The 23,550-nt window shown below is 47.7% G+C and overlaps 1 protein-coding gene across 1 annotated transcript in view; it reads left to right on the plus strand.

Annotated features, from left to right (window-relative positions):
• Positions 1 to 1,435: 1,435 nt before the first annotated feature.
• The window catches only part of LOC119399556 (chondroitin proteoglycan-2), an 81,722-nt gene continuing 59,607 nt past the window's right edge, over positions 1,436 to 23,550 (plus strand). Inside the window, exon 1 of the mRNA XM_037666365.2 lies at positions 1,436 to 1,665. Coding sequence (XP_037522293.1) covers positions 1,635 to 1,665 — 31 coding nt within the window. The 5' untranslated portion in view covers positions 1,436 to 1,634. The remainder of the gene's footprint in view (positions 1,666 to 23,550) is intronic.

Consider the following 23,550-nt stretch of genomic DNA (forward strand, 5'->3'; position numbering starts at 1 on the left):
AAAAATACGATAGCTAGTAATAAAGATGTTCCTCTTGGATAGGAGTTCAAATCTGTAACAAATCTCTATTGGTATCGTGGACATCATAATAGCTCGTTGCAGAAAGTGGGAGAAGAGGCGGTAGAAGATACCGCAATCGGAAGTCAAATTGTAACAGCGGCCGGAACAACACTCGATGCGCGACTACAGCCTTCATGCGCTGAATACTCCTGTGAGCGGTATGAGAGAAGGTCAAGGGTTGGCTAACATACGGTAATGGGGTCAACGAAGAAGCCACGGGCTTTGGAAGAGCAGATCATCTCTCCGGGCAATGCGAGAGAAACAGGGATATCCGCGAGGCAGCAAAAACGATCTTTATCTTAAAAACGGAACGTCTGCATCAGGAATCCTAGCGTCGCGGAAGCAATGAGAAATATGAGAGATTTGTTAGATGCTTACGAAACGAGGAAAGTAGGTACTTCGGTCGGAAGTCACGTAACGTATTAGCGGCAGACCATATGGCTGCGTACGCGCGAATGACAGTACGGCAAGTTCACACACAAGTTCACATGCAGCTTATATGGCTGAATGTACGCAAGTTTACGCGCTGTACACCGCCTGTCTACCAACGGGTGATAATGATGTCGCAATTAGGAAATAAATGGGTTTTCAGTGTAAGGACTGGCGTCGAATACCTTCGAAATTGTCTACCTTGTCGACTTTTCTAGAGCGGAAGAAAATGCCGCAATCAAGGTGGTTATGCGTTACACATGCGTGTCCAGACAGTCGAGAAACGCTGTAAGGGGGAATTCTAGCCGCTTAGTTTTTTCATGTTTTGCCGCTGCGGGCGCCGGACTTCCGCACAAGGCATGTTCTGCGGCCCTCTTTCTTTAGAAGCGTTGCATAAAAAAGCGGAGAGGATTCGCTTTGCCGTGAGCTTGTCTCCGCGTACCGGGACACTAATTTCGCACAAGAGGCGCTCAACAAGTTCCCGGATTTATCCATCGCGAATCACCATTGCGCGACCGGCGCGGGATGTCTTTCTCCGTCTCCGGCTTCACACCTGGAAAGGCTATCTTTGAGACTACATCGCCGACTGGGTCACATTCCCGTGCCACTCTCGCCTTTTTAAGTATTTCGCGTTCTCTCGCGAGAACAACGAAAGAAGAGACGAAAGAAAAAAAAATCAAATAGAACAACCCGGTACAAACACGCGAGCCGACACGCCGGCGGTCGGTGGGACAGTGTGTCGGCGCGCTTTTTTTTTTTTTTTCGCCGCGCGATGACCTCTCAGGTCGGGACGGGCGCGCGCGCGCGCACTGGTTTCACCTCGTGGGCGAGGGTGCGCACCGGCGTGGCGTAGCGTCGTCTTCGACGTCGTATAGACGACGTTGCAGGATTGCGCTTTCGCCCCCCCCCCCCCCCCCCCCCCAGCACGCGGCGGCGATCCTTGGGATCTGCTTTCTCCGCGGACGGGAAATGACTGCAAAGGCGCCGCGAAAACGGTCGCCGCCTCTCCTGCTCCTCGCGGGTGCGATACTTGGCATTCCCTCCGATCCCAATCGGAACCGGTCGCCGGCAGACGAGCGCTTTCCGACGACGACGCCGCCGCCGCCGCGGCAGCATCACGCCGCCACCGCACGCGAGAGGACGACATGGTGAACCTCGTCGGCGCCAGCCTCACCGGTGAGTACCCTGTACCCTTCACCGCGGCATCACGCGCGTGACGGTGGACGCAGGCGCGTCTTGACGGGGACAGATGGATGGTTCCCGGTGGATTACCCTGTCGACACGAACGGTCAGCGGCAGAAGATCTGCCATGGTCTAGCGTCTTAGCATCCACACGTGCGTGGTCAGATGGGGTACAACGGCAATGCCCAGTACGCCTTCAGTCAATGTTTTCGCGTGACAGTGAAATAGTAGTGCGGGAGTGCCGGATATCTGTGCTAAGCCCGGCACTTCTATAACATCACCGGTTCCAGATTCCTGATGATGGAATGTACTTTAACGGTGCCGGCTGCGCAGTGACTTGCGCCATCCTACTCTTATCATAGCTATGCTGATTTCCTCAAAATATTCTTTATCATGCCATAGTAGTCAAACCTAATGCTGTCAAGGTGGTCGGCAGATTCAGAGATATGGCGCACGTTAGGATTCTTGAGACGAGGAACGCAGCGGTAGTTAAGAGACAGCTAAAGTCGAAGATGTGTGTTGTGGAACAAATTCGCATTTTTCAAAGTACATTAGTAATTATATGGGTAATTATATACCGTGCAAACCCAAGCTTGAGCGGCCTTGCGTTATCTACGCGGACTTGAAAGGCTGTCTGGGAAGTAGCAGCGGTACTCACACAGAATATACGGCAAGTCTTCGGCAGAACTGTGTGTAAAGAGCACATTGTCCGGTCGGCCCATTCACTTTTCCACTGGAAGTAGTCTTTAGGCTACATCAGGTCTCATGCGGTGGATGCGTCCTTGATCTTGATTTATGTCTCATCACAAAAGTAGGTGTTTGTATCGAAATTCGGCAGTTTCTTAATTGTGGAAGACCTACATTAAAACGGAGTACAATATTTTCCTCAAGCCTCATGTGCAATTTCGGTTTTCTCGTGCCTCAGACTCCCAAATCTTGTTTAGAATAAACATGTAAAACAAGAAGATAACTATCAACTGGAGTTGTGAATCGCGAGTTGTTATCGCGGAATTACGCCGGAATTGCAACAGCACGCTGCGTGTCCGCTCAACGGGGTTCTTTGTATGTATATATATATATATATATATATATATATATATATATATATATATATATATATATATATATATATATATATATATATTTTTTTTTTCTTCCAGGGCGTTGTTTCACATTTTTTTAATAGAGGAAATTCAGGCGGGCGTCTGTTTTCTTGTTGGCCCCAATGAGACAACAGGGGTGATTTTGCTTTCGTACTGCGCTCGAACATGCGGTGCTGCTGTTCATTTGCCGTGTATTTTTGTGCATGCATGCAGGTATGCACTTACATTATGCCTTACGGCGAAAATATTCGCACGTCAATCGCATACATACATTTAAGAGCCCACGGGACGGTGCAAGGATAGCCGAAAGCGTGCGCGTGGAGAGACAATATCGGAACGGGTCTCTGGCGCACGGCGCATGCTAGTGCCACTTCCTGAGCGTCCTTCTTTGAATGTCGTTCTTGAGCTTCCTTACGTTATCTTCGCTGTTTCGTCCCACTGCTCTCAATATGTCGAACTGAGGTAGAAGACCCTTCTACTTTTCTTTCTACTGTTTCCTTTCTTGCTTCTTCGGGAACATACCGGCACACGCAAGCAACAAGCGAAAGTGTACAGCTCAACCACTGCAGTAACTTATCGAGCCCTTTCGATAACATCGTCTGGAAACGTAAAAAAAAAATAACATGAAAAAGAAAGGCCACATCTTCGGCGCCGCGTACGCCGTGCCACTGAAGTTAAGCGTTGCTCTTCCTCCAGTCTTCCGATCAAACCCTTTCCTCTAAGCGCTAAAATACCCTCCAAGTTTGAATATGGCGCACATTTCCTGCATCGTTTCATAGTGGAGTAAGGCTAATCGCTGCGATCTCCACAAGCGCTGCGTGTGGTCAGGTTGAGGACCATCCTAACTTTAATCCCTGCTAATGTCTCCGAATAGTAGACCCGAGCGGGACTTTCACAGTTCGGCGAATGCAGCTTCCCCTTTCGGAACCTGGAAGCTGAAATTAATACGGAAACAACTGCTTGAGTGAAGGCAGTGTTGCGTCAGCTCATTTGTGCTGAATAAAAAAATGTGCATCCTGTAACAAAGGAAAGAGAAAAGAAAGAATGACCTTTCGAGCACCGCAAGACATAGGACTACCATGCAAGCATGCTTCACGACAACACTGAGGCACGCTGTTTGTTATATAAAGAAATCTAGACGACGGGCTATGCGCATTTTCCAAGAATTGGCAGCGCAGCCAGAAAGTGAGGAAAAAAATGCGTTAATAGTTGTAAACGACAGTGCAGTATCCCATGCGGCAGCTGGTGGAACACGGCAGTTGGTTTTCACAAAATGGCCTTACGCTATAATCGTTCCCAAGAGAAATTTTCTGCCGTTTTTCTCGCCAGATACTTAGGATCGAAAATTTTTGTTAATGCGGGATCTTGACACCGATGAGGTCTGGAGGGTGCACTCGCAAAGCATCCCTGATACACTGCAAGAACCACTGCTCAACAGTACCAAACAGCCATTACGAAACTCTAGCTTGAGAGTAGGTGTAGAAGTGCTGTTTTGAAGTTCTGAGTATTTAGAGAGACGCGACTGTTTGACAGTTTTAGATAGTGAATTTTCAGGTTAGATAGCAAGCCACTATTCAAAACATTAACTAGATTCATTGCATCGCGTTTTAACGTTACTATCTGCTAGCGATTTGGACGGCGTCCGGAATTTACACGTGCCTAGACCGCATGCAGTCTTGTAGGATTATCAAGCGGCCATTTGGCGGGTATTTGAAACTTCGAACATTCGCGCGCATAAAATCTTTCACCTTCACGAGTGATTACGAAAAGGTATCGACCACAGGAAAAGCTGGAGATAACTTTCCGCCACTGCATGGTGGAGTGGAGGTGTTATTCTCAGAAAACACTCAGTTCAAGAAAAACGCCCTTCTCTGTGACGTACAATGGCGTAAAAAAATTTTTTGTAGGAGTGGAAAGCCAGGTCGAGAAGGCAGAGTGGTTCACCAGGTATTCTTTTTTTAGTTTGCTAGCGTACACGCGTGAAGGAAAATTGAGCGTGAAAATAGCGAGACCGAGACGACGTGACTGGAATTTATTGAGGAGATCCAGTGTATCCACAGTCGTGCACATAAAGCTGTCGTTTTAATGCGCTGTACAAGTCCTCCTGCTTGCGCTTCATGCGCAGTACTCACGGAGTGAAACATGACAAGTTAGGGCTAAGTAACGCACATACTTTCGCTTCCACCGTCCTCAGTTCGGGTCATATCGGCGTAATTTCGACTCGAACACGTAGATCACAGCCAACGTTGTTTTCAGAGACCAGATTCGTCGCATCATGACGTGGTTATCTCGCGCAATTGCGCATAGCAGCCGTTATAATAAAAAAATTGATATCTCGTTTGAATACGTGAGTGTTGTACTTCTCTGACTGTCTGGGCTGATGAGATGTCAGGTCTTGTTGGCTAGGTTTTCGATTTTGTAAAAGGTCCTGTTAAAATACACCGGGAAGAGGTATAGAGAGCCACTAGGCACGCAGCTAATTTTTAAGGCTTTGGCTTGTTGAAATATAATGTCGTCAATAGCACATTGTGAGCGTTTGCAGTGGTGATAAAAAAGGAAGTGATTACTTATGTTCGCTGGCTTTCAAATTCCTCAGTGTATTTGATGAGTTGACATTGCCCTATAGTTGTCTACCTCATTCAGTATGGATCATGATGAGTGAATGAAGAAATGTTTATTTCATCGGAAAAATCTTGTGAGAGCGGTAAATTATGTACAACGCTGGGCTCATAGCTACTGATGGATTGCGAATCCGTCGAATAATTGCGAGAATTAGTAGTCGGATGCATTAATAAATAAACTGACGTTTGAACACATTTGCAAGTTGTAAAGAACACGCATGCCTTACAGGATACACGCTTTACAAGACATATTAATGTGTGATCCACTGTTTACGTAAAACTTGCTCTTTCATACTTATATGACTGTTTTATCTTTAGAGGCAAATCATTTCAGATCTTGGTTCAGGTGAGCGCGGTTAGTCGTCGACCGTATACGCATGAGTTCTCGATAAATCCAGTTTATTCTGATGACCTTGTGCTTGATTTCGGTAGTGAAAACAATGAAGAAAAGCATTAACATGTTTGCATAAGGTATTGTAAAGAAAAAAAAAAACGCCAGGCCTGCGCTGAAACCGCAGCACAGTCACAGCGAAAGCTCGAAGAGCGGCGTTTCTAGAGCCCGTTAAGCTCTCCTGGGGCTACAATACAAGTAGATTTGAAAGCTACCCACTACGCCATAAATCACAATTTCTGTGAAGTTGGGAAGCACCTACTAAGCCATTATTCGTCATTCTGCGGAGAAGCGAGGCACCAGCTACACGTCTGTAAGGCATTATGTGCACTTTGTTGACGCGACGACTGATGACAATGAAGAATTATGGCTCAACCCTTTGTAATGGGTTGGAATCTTTAAACGGCCCACCAGTTATGTAATTTGCATTGGGTGACGACCGGTCGCTATTTCCCTCTCCCGTCATGCTGTATAACACACGTTGACGTGGGAGAGAGACGGGGGGAGGGGGGGGAAATCTTTACTGAGACCCCGAGGAAGTGATTAATGCGCTTATGGGCTTCCTTGGCAACCAAAACAAGTGCACTTGCGAGGAACCCACTACGCTATAAATCAGTGTAATTTTTTAGAAGTAGGGCAGCAGGCGCTGTGCCATTTCTCGTCATTCTACGGAGAGCGTTGGTACCTGCTAAACGCATGTAAGGCATTATGCGCACTTTGTTGATGCTGTGCCTGATGACGATGAAGAATTATGGCAAAGTCCTTTGTAATGGGTTGGAAGCATTCAACAACCTACTCGTTGCGCAATTCGCATTGTGTGACGCCTGGTTACAGAATTCGCGTTGTGCGACGCTTGGTGCTTATTCTACTCTTCTACCACGCTATATTGCATATGCTAATGTGGTTCCTTCCCGACATGAAGCCTGTATAGGACCTTTTTGCAAAGCAGTTTCAAGCACCGGCATGGCTCAGAGGTTGAATACTGGGCTCCCACGCAGAGGGCCCAGGTTCGAACCTCGTTGCATCCTGGAATTTTTTTCTTAGTTCATTTTTTTCTTATTTCGAGCGATACTGGTTACGGACGCCGGCGGCGGCGGCGGCGACGGACAACTACGGCGCCAAAAACGGCCGGTGAAATGATCTCATAACAGCTTTCGCTGTAAAACAATGGCAGCTTGCAATTAATCATATTTGGCCTGTATACTAGGTGCCTCACCTGTTCTCAGCAAAAGAACGGCGCACGATTCAGCCAAGGCCGCGAATAAAGCCAATTCACAGCGACCAGCAGAGCGCTCTCCACTGGCCCCGTTCCTCCTAAAAACGATCTCCCGTGGAGTAGGCGCGTTGGGTTTCAGAGCATTGCAAATAACTGTAATTTAGTTCTTTGGTCATGTCCGAGTCATAGAAGCTTGACTTCCACGTCGTTCCTTAACAACGAAATACGTAGTAAATATCACCGCCTTTCTGGCTCTCCTGATCCTACCTTTTGAAGAATAACATGTGTTCGAGCCCTAAAAACAATAGAAAACAGATTATCCGGACATACGTATAAGAAGATCTTGTTACCGCCAATCGTAACGGACAGATCCGCCGGTCACCGCAATAATGGCGTTGTCAATGCACGGCAGTCAACTGCAAATTTCGCGAAGTTCTTCCCGCGTGCATCACTCCATACAACGACCTTCCACGTATTTCGATCGTCCTAACTGGCCGTTACAACGCGGGCGGCTTTAACGAGTTCTGCATGGCGTACTCCAGCGAGTCCTCCTGCCGCGTGCGTCCGGAAACTCTGCTGGTTAGAGGAACGCGGAGGACATTGAAGCCCTTGCAGCTTTGCCGCCCTTCGTGTAACTGCTCCTTGTTACAGCACACGGTCCACTGCGACTTGTAATTTCAACTACAACGTTCAGCCGGGATCATTATCTCAAGACGCCTTTAACGACTCACGTCCGTGGTTGGTAGACTTCTCGCTGTCCGTGCCATTTTGTCCTTCCGTGACCGGTAGTCTTTTTATTGTGTGTCCGTTGACATTCACGATTGAGAAAACATGTGCCTTAGCTACCGCGGTGTGTTCAAATCGTTATCGATAATAAGGAAACTGTTCTCTTGCCGCGTTAGATGCTCTCCAGCGCGATCACAAGGCGACCGCTTTGTGAGCATTGCAAGTTCTTTTTTTCCCTATCTTTCTGGCTCCGGACAATTTAGAATCACCTGTGGCACTTATGTAGTCATGTCCTCCTAAACGCATTGCTGTGTAAGCATTGCGCAATTTTATTGCCGACAGTTACGTCATAGGTTGCTTGTAAATGGGGTTTGTTGTGCGACTCGATGGTAATCGCTCTCGCGGTAAGGTTAATGACTTTCTCGTGTCATTGACGTTTGCTGTATACTCGTTAAGGTTTGTTTTATTCATTTCAACGCATACAACGCTTGTCATCACTTTTCCAGGTTTGCATGTAGAAATCTAGCTCTCTCTACAGTGAAATTATCGAAATATAGGGTATGTAACCTTACTCGTAGCATGTCATATGCTGGCTCTGTGTTACACATGATTTGCATAGATTAAGATTATGACATCAATGACTTAGTACATTAATTTTGCAGTGTATAAGCACTGTGTTTTGTTCACTCTACGTGAGTATGAAACCTCTCGGTTATTTGAATTTGTTATCGATACATGTTTCATTCATTTCATAATGTTTCTAGCTACGGTTCTTGAATAGAGACCTATTTAATAATCGAATTCCCTTAACTGTCACGCTACGTCAAAAAATATAAAGGCACAAATATTTTTCAACGAAGGCAAATAAATTATCAATTATATAAGATATTCTAAAACACATAATAGTAGCAATAAATGCATTATTAATACTAAATAAGCAAATTATTACGAATTGCGTATATGGAAGGGAATAGCTGCATCAATCTAGGTGGCGGTAAATCCTGGAAGCTGTCTATATTTGCACAAGACTAGTCATAAAGTAGTCATTGAGTCAACGAATGGCTACGCCTATAGAGCAAGCTTGTACTGAATAAATAAACGTGGCAGGAAAGAAACCAGTTATGAGAGTTATTCCCGCAGCTTAACTTTGTTATATTCCGCAAAGCCTCCATGCTCCTAGAATGACATCTTCGCACATGAAATGTGCACATATTTTTACAGAAGCATTATAAGAAAATGGGGTGTTCAATACAATTATTTGTGTAATTTTAAACCCACACTAATTTTACAATGTGCACGTTGAGACGAAGCGAGTTTACAGGGGAAAAGGACTGTAAGGAAAAGGTAGCCAAAAAAAAGTTAAAATGCACTCTTAATAATGCAGAAATCGTGTGCAATCATGCTGTACAGACAGACGTGCTTAGACCCAGATGTAATAATTATAATAATAAAAAAGAAATATTATCATAACATAGTTAACGCTGGATTAAGGTTGCAGGGCAGTTGGTACAGCAGATTTTCCTCTTTAGTCAGTGTCACCCATTTTCTAGTTATATATAACTCTCAGTATGTCTGTGCTATCGAAAAGCAATTCATTATTACTCTTGCGAAAGAGTCGGCCTTGGCGATGAATTTTTCAAAACGGCGATGTGTCACCGCAAGCAGGTGGTCACACTTGGAGGACGTCCAGTCGGTGTTCCAGCGAGCTGACATACATGAAGAATATGGAATATACTGAGTTGCTGGGACCGAGGAGGCTGTTGCTGTAAGGCATACCGTACGTCCAGAAGTCAAAGACGGCCTTACACTATAACACGAAAAAAAAGGCCTTTTCGCAGTGAGAGCCGGCTTCATGAGATAAGGAAGAGGGAAAAAATGCCGCTGCCCACATCGTTTTGATGTTCCCGTACTGATTCGCCGTGACGCCATGGATTGGTGGCGGCATCATTGGAGCGTGGTTCTTATGATTACCTTCTGTAATATTCCTCTGGTGGAAATGCACTCAAAGGACCCATAAGGTCAACTTTAGTGCTGAAGGAATGTACGCCCATGTTTCGATATTCGGGTGTTAATAAACCGACCAGTGAAAAACTAAATATTGCGGCAGAACCAACTAAAGTATACGCACGTGGGAGCATCGTTAGATAAAAATTGAGTGAAGACGATTGTCAGCGGATACCCGCCTCAGTGACCTTGTAGCTATGGTGATTGACTCATGACCGAAGGTCGCGGGGTCGAATGCCAACCGCGGCGGTCGCATTTCTATGAAGGCAAAATGCTAGAGACCCTTGTGCTTAAATTTAGGTGCACGTTAAAGACTCCAGGTGGTTTAAATTTCCGGGGCCCTCCGCTACGACATCTCTGATAATCATATCGTGGTTTGGGGGCGTAAATCCCCAACAATTATAGAAAATGTCAGCGCATAGCCTACATTGGCCGTCATTAGCAGACACTTACCATTCGTTTAGCCAAGAATAGTCGTCGGCGGAGACACGCTATTATTAAGCCAACATCAGCCAGAAGTAGCTTTCATTTAGCCACATATGTACAGCGCTAACTTGCACTAGCCGACATTAACCACAATTTACCCAACATTAGCCAGCGTTAACCAGAGATTTTAGCACGTTCGCAAATGAGTCAAGACAAGACACGCCTGCTCGCTGTTGACAACTCGGAGGTGGATGGCAGATGCACTTTAATACACGCCGTCGCATAAGAAGATTATATAAAGGCTACTGCATCAGTTTAAAGCGATATAGATCTTATGTTCAGATTTTATTTTAGCTACAGCATGTCCGACCTAACTCGGTCCAAGATAAAAAAAAAAGAAAACTCAAAGCCAGTGCCACCCATAGGGAAAGCTGTACGATTCGCCTGTGATGCCCTCTTGTTTATGTTGTGTTTATCTGCTTTTTTTCTGTTCTTTTGTGTCCTTGTGTTTATCTGCCCATTTATATTCTTTTCGTGGGATTGTTTCATTTGTCTTGCGAGGTTTGTTTTTGTTTTATTGTCTCCTTTCAACTGTTTTTCTACTGTTTGCTTCTCCGAGGGTAGTGTGTCTAACTCCCGACGCTGGCGCTTCGCTGGCTCGGAGAGACGAATTAGCCCTTCGCCGACGTTGGCGTTCGCGGGCAAGCGCGTGCTTGCGTTCGAAACGTTGCGGTATGCTCTGATTATATGTATCAAACGGGGGACCTGCGCACCTCTAATGGGCGACATGAGACGACGACAGGGCGGTCGCTTAAAATGCTCCACACTTAAAAGCTCTCGAAAGGTAGTACCAGTGGCGCAATAGTGGTTGTCGTATGTACTCCTACAACCAGTACTTGTTGCATCACAAAGTATTAATTAATAATTGAATTAACATTAATTTGCCAATTCTCCTATTATTGCTCGACACCGTAACATACCAATTTTAAGTTGTAGACGTCATGAAGTGAACACGGAATGGAGCATTCTTTTTAACAAGACTGTTTGTTGGCCTAGTTTGTACTTGCTTAGTGACATCTTTTAGCCGCGAAAGCCGCCCGTCCTGTCGTTGTGTGTTTCTTTGCTTTGTGTATGTGCACTTTCGCGGCTAAAAGATGTCACTGAGCATTTATTTCGTGCTGAAATCTACCTGTCTGTGTTTTCGCAGCCACAAAACAAAACAAAAGGGCGTGAAACGTACAAAATAAGAACTAGACGCGCGATCGCTCGCCGCAACTCGAGCGCTTCCAAACGAACTTTGATGGATGGCCGACTAGATTTGTTTGATCGCCGCGGCATACGAGGAGTAAGGCTGCTAACGGGGGACAGTTGGCACGATATCATCACTATTGGCGCCGCCGAGAATTTAGGAAAGGACGCGAAGGAAAGAGAGAAGTACTGGGTAATGCCCGTACTAAAAAGCGATTTCATTCTGTGTCGGGCATTTTATTATGTACAACACGAGAAGGGTAGAAAGAAAAAAAAAAGCAAAAATAAAGGAAGCAAGAAGAAAAAGAAAGACAAAGTACACCCTCAAGCACGAGCTCGATATGAGTCACACACGCCACCATCTACAATAAACATTTGCCGAGTAATTATGTCCTTCAAATCCTGGCTGCCTTCAAAAATTCAAGTTCTTTCGTGATAGAAAGATGGAAAACAAGCTGACGCAGCCTTCGCTGGCATGCATTAAGCGTCGATAAGTTGGCTTTCTGTCTGATTAGGAGCACGCTTCAGCACTTTTTTTTTTCGCAAATGACGGCTTGCACCTACATTCCGCGCAGTGCGTCGCCAAGTTTGCGGGATGGGCTAAAAGTGAGCGCGCGCAATAATGTTTTTTAAGCCGTGTATTAATACACCGGCCCGTCTGGCCGATGCAGTTCCTGTTGCAACACAGTGGAATGCAGTATATACAACTCCTGAGCAATCCACAGACTTGTTCCTACGCTTAGTCTGGCATCCATTCCCCTTTTCACTTTCAGATTTGTTCAGTAGTCTACTCTCTTTTCGTTGACGTTAAAGGGACACTAAAGGTAAGTATTAAGTCGACGTTGATTGCTAAAATAGCGTTACAGAAAAGTCGTAGTGCTTGTTTCGTGCCATGGAAACGCTTATTTTCAGAGAAAATCACGTTTTAGTGGTCCGCACGGCGTTAGCGCACTTCAAATCACCCGCCTGAGCGGTCCTTCTGACGTAGCAGTGGTCGCGCTAACGTTGCCCGCCTTTACTGCCAGGCCGCCGACGTTACGGTTTCTTGCCCAACAGCAGCCATCAGCTTTGCCAAAAAGCAGGCACGGGCCACTCCGAAACTGTATACACCATTTTCCGGACACGCTCAAGGGCCGCCATCTTGGACTGATAAAGTTGAAGTTTTGTATCCGTATCAAATAAACAAACAGTGCTACGGTGAACTCGCACGCACAACAAAGCTTGGGTCGGTGCATTCAATGTTTCATGACCATGATCATTTCATATTATGACATAGAAAACAGGCAGAACAATCGCTTATCAGTCCAAGATGGCGGCGCCTACGAATCGAAAATAAAATCGTGTATAGTTCACTGTAACGGAGCTTAGATTGGCCAGCAGCAGTAGAGTATCGACAGTGCGAAAATAGCAAGAGCCAAGCACACACAGTACGCGATACCGAAACTACTACTGAGACGCGCAGCTCGGCGAAAACGGAACTTTTGAACCGCTCGCGCCGTTCCCCATGTTAGCGTCAGAGGTTCTTTTTCCATGAGTCATGCAGAAAGGAACAAGCAGCATTTTATTACGGCTTGTGATGCACGGAAGGTTCTTTTTTTTATCGCAACTAGTTTGATTGGTTGTGGTTAATTGTACTCGGGACTCTCTGACGTCATCAGGATCATTTTCAAATTGTCCCACTCGTGGCGCACATTGTGTCCTACATTTACCTTAATTTCTCGGTTACTAGAGCACTGCTGTTGATACTATTGACGTTTTAGACGTTCTCACACATTGACATTTCCCTCTGACAAATTATTATTTGTCTTTAGTTTCCCTTTAAGGCAGGCCCGTAGCCAGGAATATTTTTCGGGGCGGGGGGGGGGGGGGGGGCGGGGCTCACTTGCTGAAAACCTTGACTATTTGAGAGAAACACCTATTTTAATTATTTATTTTTGCTTAAAGCACCTACTTCACCAAAGTTACGGGGGCGGGCGAGCCCATGCCCCCCTCCCCCCCCCCTGGCGTTAAGGACATGCCTTTTCGATTCCTAGGAAGCCGTTGTTGAAAGCAGGAGAAGGGTGCATCGAAGACACTGGCGAAGATAGATTTGTTCAAAAAAGGGAGATTCGTGTCGCCAATTTCTTGGATCTCCTGTATGCGTACTTGAATTTTCTTTGCACAGAATATGGCGGTTGTTTAGTTTTCCCAACTGAAGAAATCTGTATTGTGTCGTGCATTTCTAATATTCTTTCTGATTCGTATGCTGCAAAAGATTAACAGATTCTTTGAACCACATATTCGTGAACGTGGTGTTATTGCCTGTTTCAGAAATCTCGATGATTACCTTCTCTGCGTCTCTGAGGGACGTCCCCACATGAAACTGGAAAGCCTTTGACCTTTGTTTGAAAGCCACTTCGAAGGGCTCGAATTTATTTGGGAAAAGCCTGTAGGCGGCGTGACGCAGTTTTTGGACACTGAAATTGTTTTGAACAGACACCATACGTGTTATAAATGTCACCCTCGGGAAGAAAAATTCCTTAGTATTTATTCAGGTCATTCAACACCGGCCTCACATCGCATGCATTGCATCAACACCGGCCTCACATTGCATGCTGGAGGCCATGAAGAAGTGTAGGTACACTGTAAGAAGGCCTTGAATTCCGATTAGTTGATTTGCTCCGTAGCCGAGAAGCAGCTGCGCAATGTTTGCTGCCGTAAGAAGACGCATTGTTGCTCAATTTCTAGTGGAAAAGGCGTACACCTGTTGTCATTCCTTACGCTCATTATTTCTCCCATTGATTAAGAAAATTTCCTCTAAATACGATGTCGATGTGGTTTCCTCTTGGCGCTTGTGAAGCTAGAAAGACTTTGTCAAAATATCAGCAAATCTGAAAGCGAAGAAGGGAATGGATGCCGTGCCAAGCGTAGGAACAGGTTTGTGGATTGCTCACAAGGAGTTGTTTAGTGCATTCCACTGTGTTGAAACAGGAAGTTCATCGGCCAGACGGGCCAGTGAATTAATGTACGGCTTAAAGAACGTAATTACGCGTGCGCACTTTCAACCCTTCCCGCTAACCTGGCCACGTACTGCGCAGAGCGTAAGTGCAAGCCGTCTTTTTCGGGCACGAAGGTGTTGAAGCGCGCTTATATATAATCTGACAAAGAGAGAAATTGGCGAGGCTTTTCCATGCATACCAGCGAAGGCTGTGTCACCTCCCCTTCCATCGCTGTATCACAAAAAGAAATTGGATTTTTATTTAAAGACAGCCATGGTGTGAAGGACATAATTGCTCGGCAGGTGTTTATAGCTGATATGAAACGTGTGCTTTCAGAGAGTGCTGTTTCTTTCTTGCTTCTTTTTCTTTTTTGTTTTGTTTCTTTCGTGCTCCGCATAAGAAAGTGTCTGGCACGGAAATAAATCAGCTGTTGCTACGCGCGTCAACCACTGTGTGTCTATTTTGTTCTCATCCTTTCGTGAATTCTTGGCAGCTCGAATAGTCATGAAGTCGTGCCAGCCGGCCCCCATAGCAGCCTCACTACGCGTGTGATGTGGCCATAGACGAACGCAGGAGCCTATCAATCAAAGCTCGCTTGTAAGCGCACGTGTATTTCTATTTTGGCGTGTTTCACGGGCTTTCGCTTTATTTTCCGGAAAACACCACCACGCATACTTCAGCCCGAAATTAAAATTCCGTGAAAACATCATTTGAGGCGGTCTACTACTTGAAATTGATGAGTTACGGATGCGAGCAATAATGTTAATTGTTAATTAAGGGTAATTAATATGTTCCGATTTAAGGGGCACTGGCTGTAATGACACCCTACTACCGCTAATGTACATCTAGCAGAAATTTCCTAGAGCTCTTAGTCGTTGTTTAAGTCTCGGTGCGAGCTAGATGGTACAGTCGCGCTCAATATGATTTGCAACGCGGAAGCGCGTGGCATCACGAGTCCGAAGATTGCCCATGACTTCAACCTACTCGTATTTCCACAATTAAGTGATACTTTCTTATGTGCGATCATCCGCAAGTGATAAAAGAGTGTTCAGTTGAAAAAATAAGGGCTAGTGGAAGCCGTGGCCGATGTTTGGGCTCGTAAAGCCACGCTATCCCGTGTTGCAAGTCATATTGTGCGCAACTGTACACCCAGTATCGCATGTTTAGCCAGGGTTGTGGGGGTTCCCCCCGAGAATTTTCCATTTTTCATGTGTATATATACAGGCACACACACAAACACACATTCACGAACGTACATGAAGTCTGGTTGAACCCCCCCCCCCCTAAAAACAATTCCGGCTGCACTACTGCCCTGTGTGCATTTATTCACTCGAAGGCCACAATAACAGAAGCACAAAATTATGAGAGCGCGGTAGAATAAAATAATTCAGAGAAACGAATCGGAATACGATAATTTAAATGCACAGTTGTCGAGGAAATCTTAAGCCACGCATATTGGGCAAGAAAGGCAAAATGAACAAAATCAAGCGGGAGTCGGGTCACTACCGCTGCCAGCGGCCATGCTGGAGGTCGCCTCGACGGCAGCGGCCTTCACCTCCCAGCACCGGCCAGACGGGAAAGGAGCGATGCCACGGGATGGCAGCGGCTCGCCTTGGAATAATTGTAATGAGCGGTGTCCGCGGCGGCGCAGCAAAAAGAACGCGGCCGATGCCCCGGTGGGCGCAGTGGTTTTCACGCTGCGTTAGAAGCCATCGCGTATGCGGCGGCGTGTTACAAGCGCAAACTGCGGTCGTTTCTAGGGCGCTCCTACGCGCAGTGGACAGCAATGATGATGCGTCTCGCAGGCCGTTCGGTGGTAGGAAGCGCCGGCAGAAACTTAATGGCTTAACGTTATCCCTGTCTGGCTACACGTATGCGAGCGCGGTAGTCAGTACGAGGTTTTTCGATGTGCACTAAGCTTACCTGAGTGAGTAAGCAATGCAATTGTGCCTTCGCACCAAGTTCGTCTACCACGACGTAAACTGGGGCATATTACAAAAAAAAAGGTAGGGTTCAGTGAAGGTGAATTATTCGAGCGATCGTAGGCTAAACCTGTTTGAGAAAACGTTTAAAACATGCCCCCACTTCCTGGCGTACTTTAAATGAGCACTGACACGAAAATTTTGTATGTTGTCTTTTGCGTGGCAATTAGTAGCTAATGACCATTAATTACGGTTGGAAACAGTGTTCGGCCGAGCGCGCCATGGTAAATTATTTCAAGGCTCCCTTAAGCAGCAATTTCGGTTTCGGAAAGCGCCGAGAAAGGCAGGACCTAGGGCGGTGTTTTTTTTCTAAGCACAACTGACTACAAGGTCGCAAAAAACAGCGGCGTTTGTGCCAATTCGCGGAACGGCGTGCAAGTCAGCACCGCGTTGACAACTTCAGCAGAGAGCACACGCAAGGAGCATGGTAGCCAGCACAAACTTGCGACGTAGGTTGTTGTTGGGTATTTCCACTTAAACCAAGTTGATGTTGACGTCTCGAGGCGCTCCTACTTGCCAGCAGTTGCGCGGAATGCACTTTAAAAGTCCTTTTAGATGGGTTCTTGGCTGTATTAGCCATTGATATTTTGTAGGTTATGTGCGCGTGCGCGCGTCCACACAAATCTCTCTCACAAGTTATCTTGCCTGGTTCAAGTCCCTCCCCTCCCCCCGAGCCTTCGTTTACAGTTAAGTAGTCAGGAGCTGTGGGAGGCTGCCATGCGCAGCTACAACCCCGCACTTCAGGAGGCTATCCTGAGGTGGGCTGAGGTGGTAGAGGAGGCCTACCCCGAGTAGGATTTCTCGCCTTCATCTCGCAGCCCCGTTCCCTTAAGATGGGATAAATAAAGTTATTTCTCTCTCTCTCTCTCCGTGCATATTTTAATATAAGTGAGAGAAGGGAAATAGTTTGAAAAACCCTGTGTTGTTAGGTACGACCTGAAGACACAGCATATATTGAAGCCAAGGAAACCATACGAGAAGTTACTTGTGGTGGAATTGAAGTGTGAGTTAAAGAGAAATGAAAATAGACAAGAAGGTCAACTTGCCACTGGTGCGGGCAGAAGCTAGAACCTTCGTTTTTTTTTGATTAAGTGTGTTTGAGGAGAGGTTGGTGCCTAGGTATGGCTCCAACCCATCCGCTTCTCTTACATAATAATTTTCATCATAAGGAAGTCGATACCATAAAGTAGTGCAGAGGTTACGCCTGAAAATGACAATTCACAACAGCAATGTTCCCACGTCATCAACAATGTGCATTCTTTAGCAGTGTTGACACGTCAACAACAATGTTCACACACAAGAAATGTCCGCGCTTCGCAGAAGAGTTCATCAAACAGTCATTGGGCACATGCCCGCACATTAAATACAGCTGTCGCATTACGGGTGTATTGCACATAGTGTGTCGAGGCTACACATCGGATTGCGCCTGTTGCTTTGATATCAAGAGCATAGGCGAACCCCCTTCAGGGGGGGGGGGGTAGGTACGAAGGTGGGCGAAAGTTCATCGCAGCGCTCCCCCCCCTTTTAGGTGACTAGTCAGGGGTGCCCCTCCCCTCTCCCGTACGCCTATGATCATGGATACCGTTGCCCCGCGCACGGTTTCTTAACCACGCGAGATACAAAGGTCGGCGCACTGGATAAAGTTGTTTGATCTAAGGTATTGTGTAAACAAACCACAGTACCCATTATTGAATGAGTGATTGTTCCCCTGTCAGTCTTTCTGCCAAAGCCGTCACTTTGTCGTTGCAGCGTATGCAATATTGACTCTTGACGTGGAGCGTGAAACGTTCTTGAAGATACGGTTTTTCTGCGTCGTACGCGTACGCAGCGTGCACGTATACAGCGACGACCGAGGAAGCCTTTCCTTTGTGATGGAAGAGAGGAGCTACTCAACTGACCTTTTGCGCAGAAATAGGCGCAGATCAGAGGTCCCGCGACGGTGCTCTTCATGCTGCAAACTGGTTTGTCCGCGAAATCGCGCTAAAAAAGCGAGCGCATCTGTAGGTCGACAGCGGGCTCGCAGGTGCAACGAGTGTGGCCACTTACAGAGCACTGGAGTGACCGGTAGCCTCACGGAACTCGTTCGGCACGAAACACCTGTTCCTTTCATTCCTGGTCTTGCTCTTGCGCGGCCATCTGGAGCACCTTTTCCGCATTTTCAGTCTGCTGCGGTTAGATATCTACAAACGCGATCTGTCTCGGGTCGCTGCCAATGACCATCAGACTGGGCAGTCAGTGCTCCATTCTGCTAGCACTTTTAAAGGGCCCCGAAACGACTCCGAATTCAAAAACGAGGGACTCCGAATTCAAAAACGATAGCGCTTGTGTTCGTCTCGTACTTCTTCATTGTCCTTGTGTCTTCCCGCGCAATGCTACTAGCCAGTTTACGAGGGAGTAGTTTTCTTTCTCGCCTTCAGTACCCTTCCTACAGGCGATATGTCCTCTTCGCAACTAATTTCTTCATTAAGCACGTGTACAATGTCAGCACTAAGCCTTGAAGCTGTCAGGACTTCGCGCTTGCCGGCTACAGGCTGTTATCTCCGCTTGCGCAGTCGAAAACATTCAAAATGAAGCGAAATCAGTGGATCGCGCACGATAGTCATGCGAGACAAGAAAGAAAGGGCGGCCGCTGTATGGCAAAGCAGGGCAGTAGACAATTCACAGCTGATATTTTTCGTAAATGGACCATTCAAGAGTATGTACCCTAATGACGTCACGTGAATCACCGTTGTGATGCCACGAAGTGCGCCAAACAGAGGAGAAGCAACAAAAGGAAATAACGCGCTCGTTTTTTTTTTTTTGTAATTTCAGAGCCTGTTTAGGGACCCTTTACGTGTACTGAAGGGCAAACCGATTTCATTGAACCCCTTCAGCAAACGGCGCTGAACGAAGCTCAAAAAATAACCTGTGCGCATTTCTTCAGCCACTGAAAACTTCGCAGGTGCAGACAAAAGATCGGTGCAGCCGTGGGTGCATACACGATTTTCCTTTCACGAATGTTCTTCCTCCCTGCGGACGCTCGTGGAACTGACTTGACGTAGCATTGCATACGTGCCTCCAACATTTTCCCGCGTTTCTAGGCAGCTCACCTTATCTTGAGTTTAGCGAGACGACTGTAAATAACGAGGACCCGTGGTCATAGAAGTCTTTACTGTGCAAGGGCTAGCTCCGAATCCCCCTTCGTTCTCCTCCTCGTTTCATCCCTGTCCCTACCCCCAAGACTATGCCCCACTATTCTATTTTCAACATCCTCCGAGGGGGAGGGCACGAACGTTATACAAGTCACTCCACTGCTTCCAATGTATACAACTTTTGTATCGGGTGCTTCACCACGTGGGCCGTTGCCACACGAACGGAACAGCCTCTGACTATCTCGTCTGTGATGTGATCACGTCACTTGGACAGCTGTTCTTGCACAGCCTAAATGATGCGCGCTTGCATCTCCGGCGTTTCCACCTGGGTGTGGCATTGCTGGTGCAATCCGCACTCAGGTTCTCCTGCAGGCGGTTTACTGCAGCGTTTTGGAGTCTTCTCCACGAAGTGCCTGGATACATGCAGCGACGTTTCTTGCTGCGGCCCGAACCCTGCGAAATCTCGAATTTCACGAAGGTTCCCGAGATCGACGCTTGTCCTTCGGATGAGTTTACGCCATCAGTGGCGAGTCCCTTTGCCTGGCTATCCCGCTGCTCTGTAGGAATATCCTCGTTGAGAAGCTCCCATAGTAGGTTGGCGTGGTGGCGGTATTGCTTCGACTTCATTTTCGGGACCCTCCACTTCTCTTCCCGAGGCAGAAGCAGCGCTTTCTCTTCCTTGTCTACGCGCTCCTCCCTTTGCTCAGTCACAACCTCCTCCAGTTCCTCTAAGCAGTCCACTTTCTCCAAGTCCTCATGTTCAGGCGGTGCGTCCAACGACGAGGATACCACAGGAAGCACCGCGGGACTATTAGCTCCGCCGACCAGCAGATTGAAGCAGTCGTCGTTGCGGGTGGGCAAGCTATCGTCAGGGATACGAGGCTCCGGAATCATGGAAGGCTCTTGGTAACATCCAGCATGTCTGCTCAGACAATGCTCTAACATATCGAGTTGTTGTGTTTTCTTTGGCATCCGGTTGTCAATACTAATCGTGCCGAGGCGCCACCTAGCCGATTCGTCGCACTCCACACCAGCTGACATGAGGAGGGCACAAGTCGTTGCAGCCTCGTGAGGTGAGCTTGTTCCCTGTACGGTCTACCCAAAAGACGTTTCAACCGCAGTGAGTCCCTCGCTGAGGCGATCGATGCTTCCGGTGGCAAACTTCCAGTAAGCGTCTGAGCCAATCAAGATGCTGATGTCATCTGGGTGCCAAGTCTCTGGATCGAACAGATCCGCAGCATCGTGTTTCCTGGCGCACAACAGCTCGAGCACTTCAGTGTCCAGTGGTGGACTTGTCGCGGAGCATAACTCGGGTACTTCTAGTGCTTCCAATGTAACGGTGCTGTCGTTGAATCGTCCACGCAGCGTGACAGAAACGCGTTGACAGCGCAAATGATGCCGCCGCTTTGCATTCCCGAACGTCACAAATGAGAGCTCTTCGATGCCAAGAGCTCTACACCGCAATCTCTTTGCAACGTCGGTGCGGATAAACGAACGCTGGCTGCCGCTGTCCAGCATCACACGCACCAGGAGTCGTCGTGGTCCGCTCTCCGCCCAAACACGACCAGTCTGAAGCAGCACAGACTTGGCTCCTTTTTTACCAGTTGAAGCCGTGGTTACTGTCCGGGAAGTTGTTCCAGACGTAACCAGCTGCTCGGTCGTTCTTGGAGAAGCGGTCATTGCGACAGCGCGTGACAATTCGCAGAGGACCGTTAGGTGTCGGCGTCGGCACTTGTTGCACGTGAGGTTCCGGGAAACTCGGCAAAATTTCGCGACATGATTGCGCGTTCCGCACCTGTAGCAGCAACGAGCGTTGCGCAACCTGGCTCTTTTCTCTTCGACGGCCATGTCGGCCGTACATGCTGCGAGGTTGTGAGCTCTGCCGTCGCACAGTACGCAATGACGAGTTCGCTGCTGTAGGGATTCCGTCACAGCAAGCGCAGATGCCGATGGAAAGGCATGGGCAGATCTTGTCGGCGAATTCATGTCACCAGGTACCGTGATCGAGTTGTGCGTATACGATGACGCCGCTTCTTGCTTCCCTTCCTCACGCACTTCAACCTGGATTTTCAGGAACGCTAAAATGTCGGTCGCCTTGTGCGTTCTCGCTTCAGGGGGTGTGGGCTCTGCTGATGCATTAGTACCGCGCGTGCTCTCCTCCTTCATCTTCTGTCGGTACATTATCGCCAAGTCTTCTGGCAAGCACCTCATTAGCACCCGATGCAGCACCACAGTGTACTGCTCAGGTGGTACACCAAGACCTTCGAGCGCACTTACGCGGAAACGCACAGTGTCATGCAGCACCCGAAGCTTCTCCACTTCCTTTGAACTCCTCACGGGCGACAATGCAAGAAGCTGGTCGATGTGCTCGTTGACTAGTAATTCTTGTCGACCGAAACGCTCTTTCAATGTCTTCACAGCAATGTCGTAGTTGTTGTTGGCCAGCCTGATGCCTTCGATAGCTCGCTTGGCCGCTCCCGTCAGGTACGTCAGCAAATACTTAAATTTCTCGATCGGCGGCAACTCGGTGTTCTCGTGAATCGTGGCGCTGTAATGGTCCCAGAATTCTTGCCACTGACGTAAATCTCCGGCATACGTCGGGACCTGAAGCGTCGGAAGCGCGACCGACCGGTAGCGTGGCGTACTGACGGGTCCTGGCGGCGCCCCAGCAGATCCGATGTTGCTCTGGGTGGCTGCTACCCGCTCGTCATTGGGTTCACTCCTAGACGGGCCGCTGAGACCGGTCGCCTGTTGACGCTGTGACAGGAAGAAATGCGCATGAGCAATCGCGTACAGAATCTTATCGTGGTAGTCGGTTGCACCCTCGACTTCGGCTTCAATAGCTTCATCTTCCGTGAGGTCGAGAACGCCCTTGTCTAGCTGGCGGAGTTCAGCTTCCTTGCTCTTCAAAACGGCGACTTGCCTGTTGACCTCGCGCGCCTCGGTGTCGGGGTTCTGCAGTAGTCCCGTCAGGAGCGTAATATTTCGTGAGACGCTGGCCCTGACAGTTCCACGCACCTTCTGAAGACGCTCGGCTGAAGTCATGGTAGTCCCGGACTGACCACTCCCGGGTTTCGGCACCAAAATGTAAATAACGAGGACCCGTGGTCATAGAAGTCTTTACTGTGCAAGGGCTAGCTCCGAATCCCCCTTCGTTCTCCTCCTCGTTTCATCAATGTCCCTACCCCCAAGACTATGCCCCACTATTCTATTTTCAACAACGACTACCAGATGTATACTTTACAGCAGCCCCTCATTATATATGCAAATATATTTTCCGCTTCCTCACACAAGGCGACTGCGACGTTTAGTATAGCAAGAATACAGGCTGCATTGAATTAATTCGAGAAGTTTCACGTATCGAGCCGGCATTAAGACCGTAGCTCTCTGCTCTTAATTGCTGAGAAGCATCTGGTCTTCTTGAAGGTGAACGTAAACCAAGGTAGGCGCACCTTTTTAGCAGTTTGTGCACCTACAGGTGCGGTCACCGCGGCTTTAAAATATGCTCGCGCCCTCGTATTCAGCACAGCAGCAGAACATCACAGTCACCGCAGCACAGCAGCGGGTGCAGCATTCTTAACCCAAAACATCGGTAAAAGACGCAGAGAAACTAGAATTAAATTAGTGGTAAGTATGCGAAAAGCTAGGGCAAACTAGCAACAATATATTATCTGGGCATTTACGTGCCAAAACCACGATATGATTATGAGGGACTCCACTCCGTACAGTGGAGGGCTCCGGAAATTTCGCCCATCTGGTATATTCATTAACGTGAACTGCCGTCGCAGAGGACGTGGGCCTCCGCCACTGCGCTGTTGTTGAAGTGCCGTGCATATGTATACACATGCAAAATGAAAACAGTTCAGCGAAGGTTTCGTATCGGCAGCTATATCTCATACGAACGTGCGCGTAGCGGGCGCGTAGAGGCACCCGAGATTCGAGGCCACCGCGGGATCGTGCGCTAGCGCGCCGCTCTCAACACCAGCCAACACCTGTCGGGTCGCTTGATCCCGCTGGCTCCGCAGATTCCCGGCGAGAGAGCAAACAATTTTC

Source organism: Rhipicephalus sanguineus, chromosome 7, assembly GCF_013339695.2.
Source record: "Rhipicephalus sanguineus isolate Rsan-2018 chromosome 7, BIME_Rsan_1.4, whole genome shotgun sequence".
In the NCBI taxonomy this organism is placed as follows: Eukaryota; Metazoa; Arthropoda; class Arachnida; order Ixodida; family Ixodidae; genus Rhipicephalus; species Rhipicephalus sanguineus.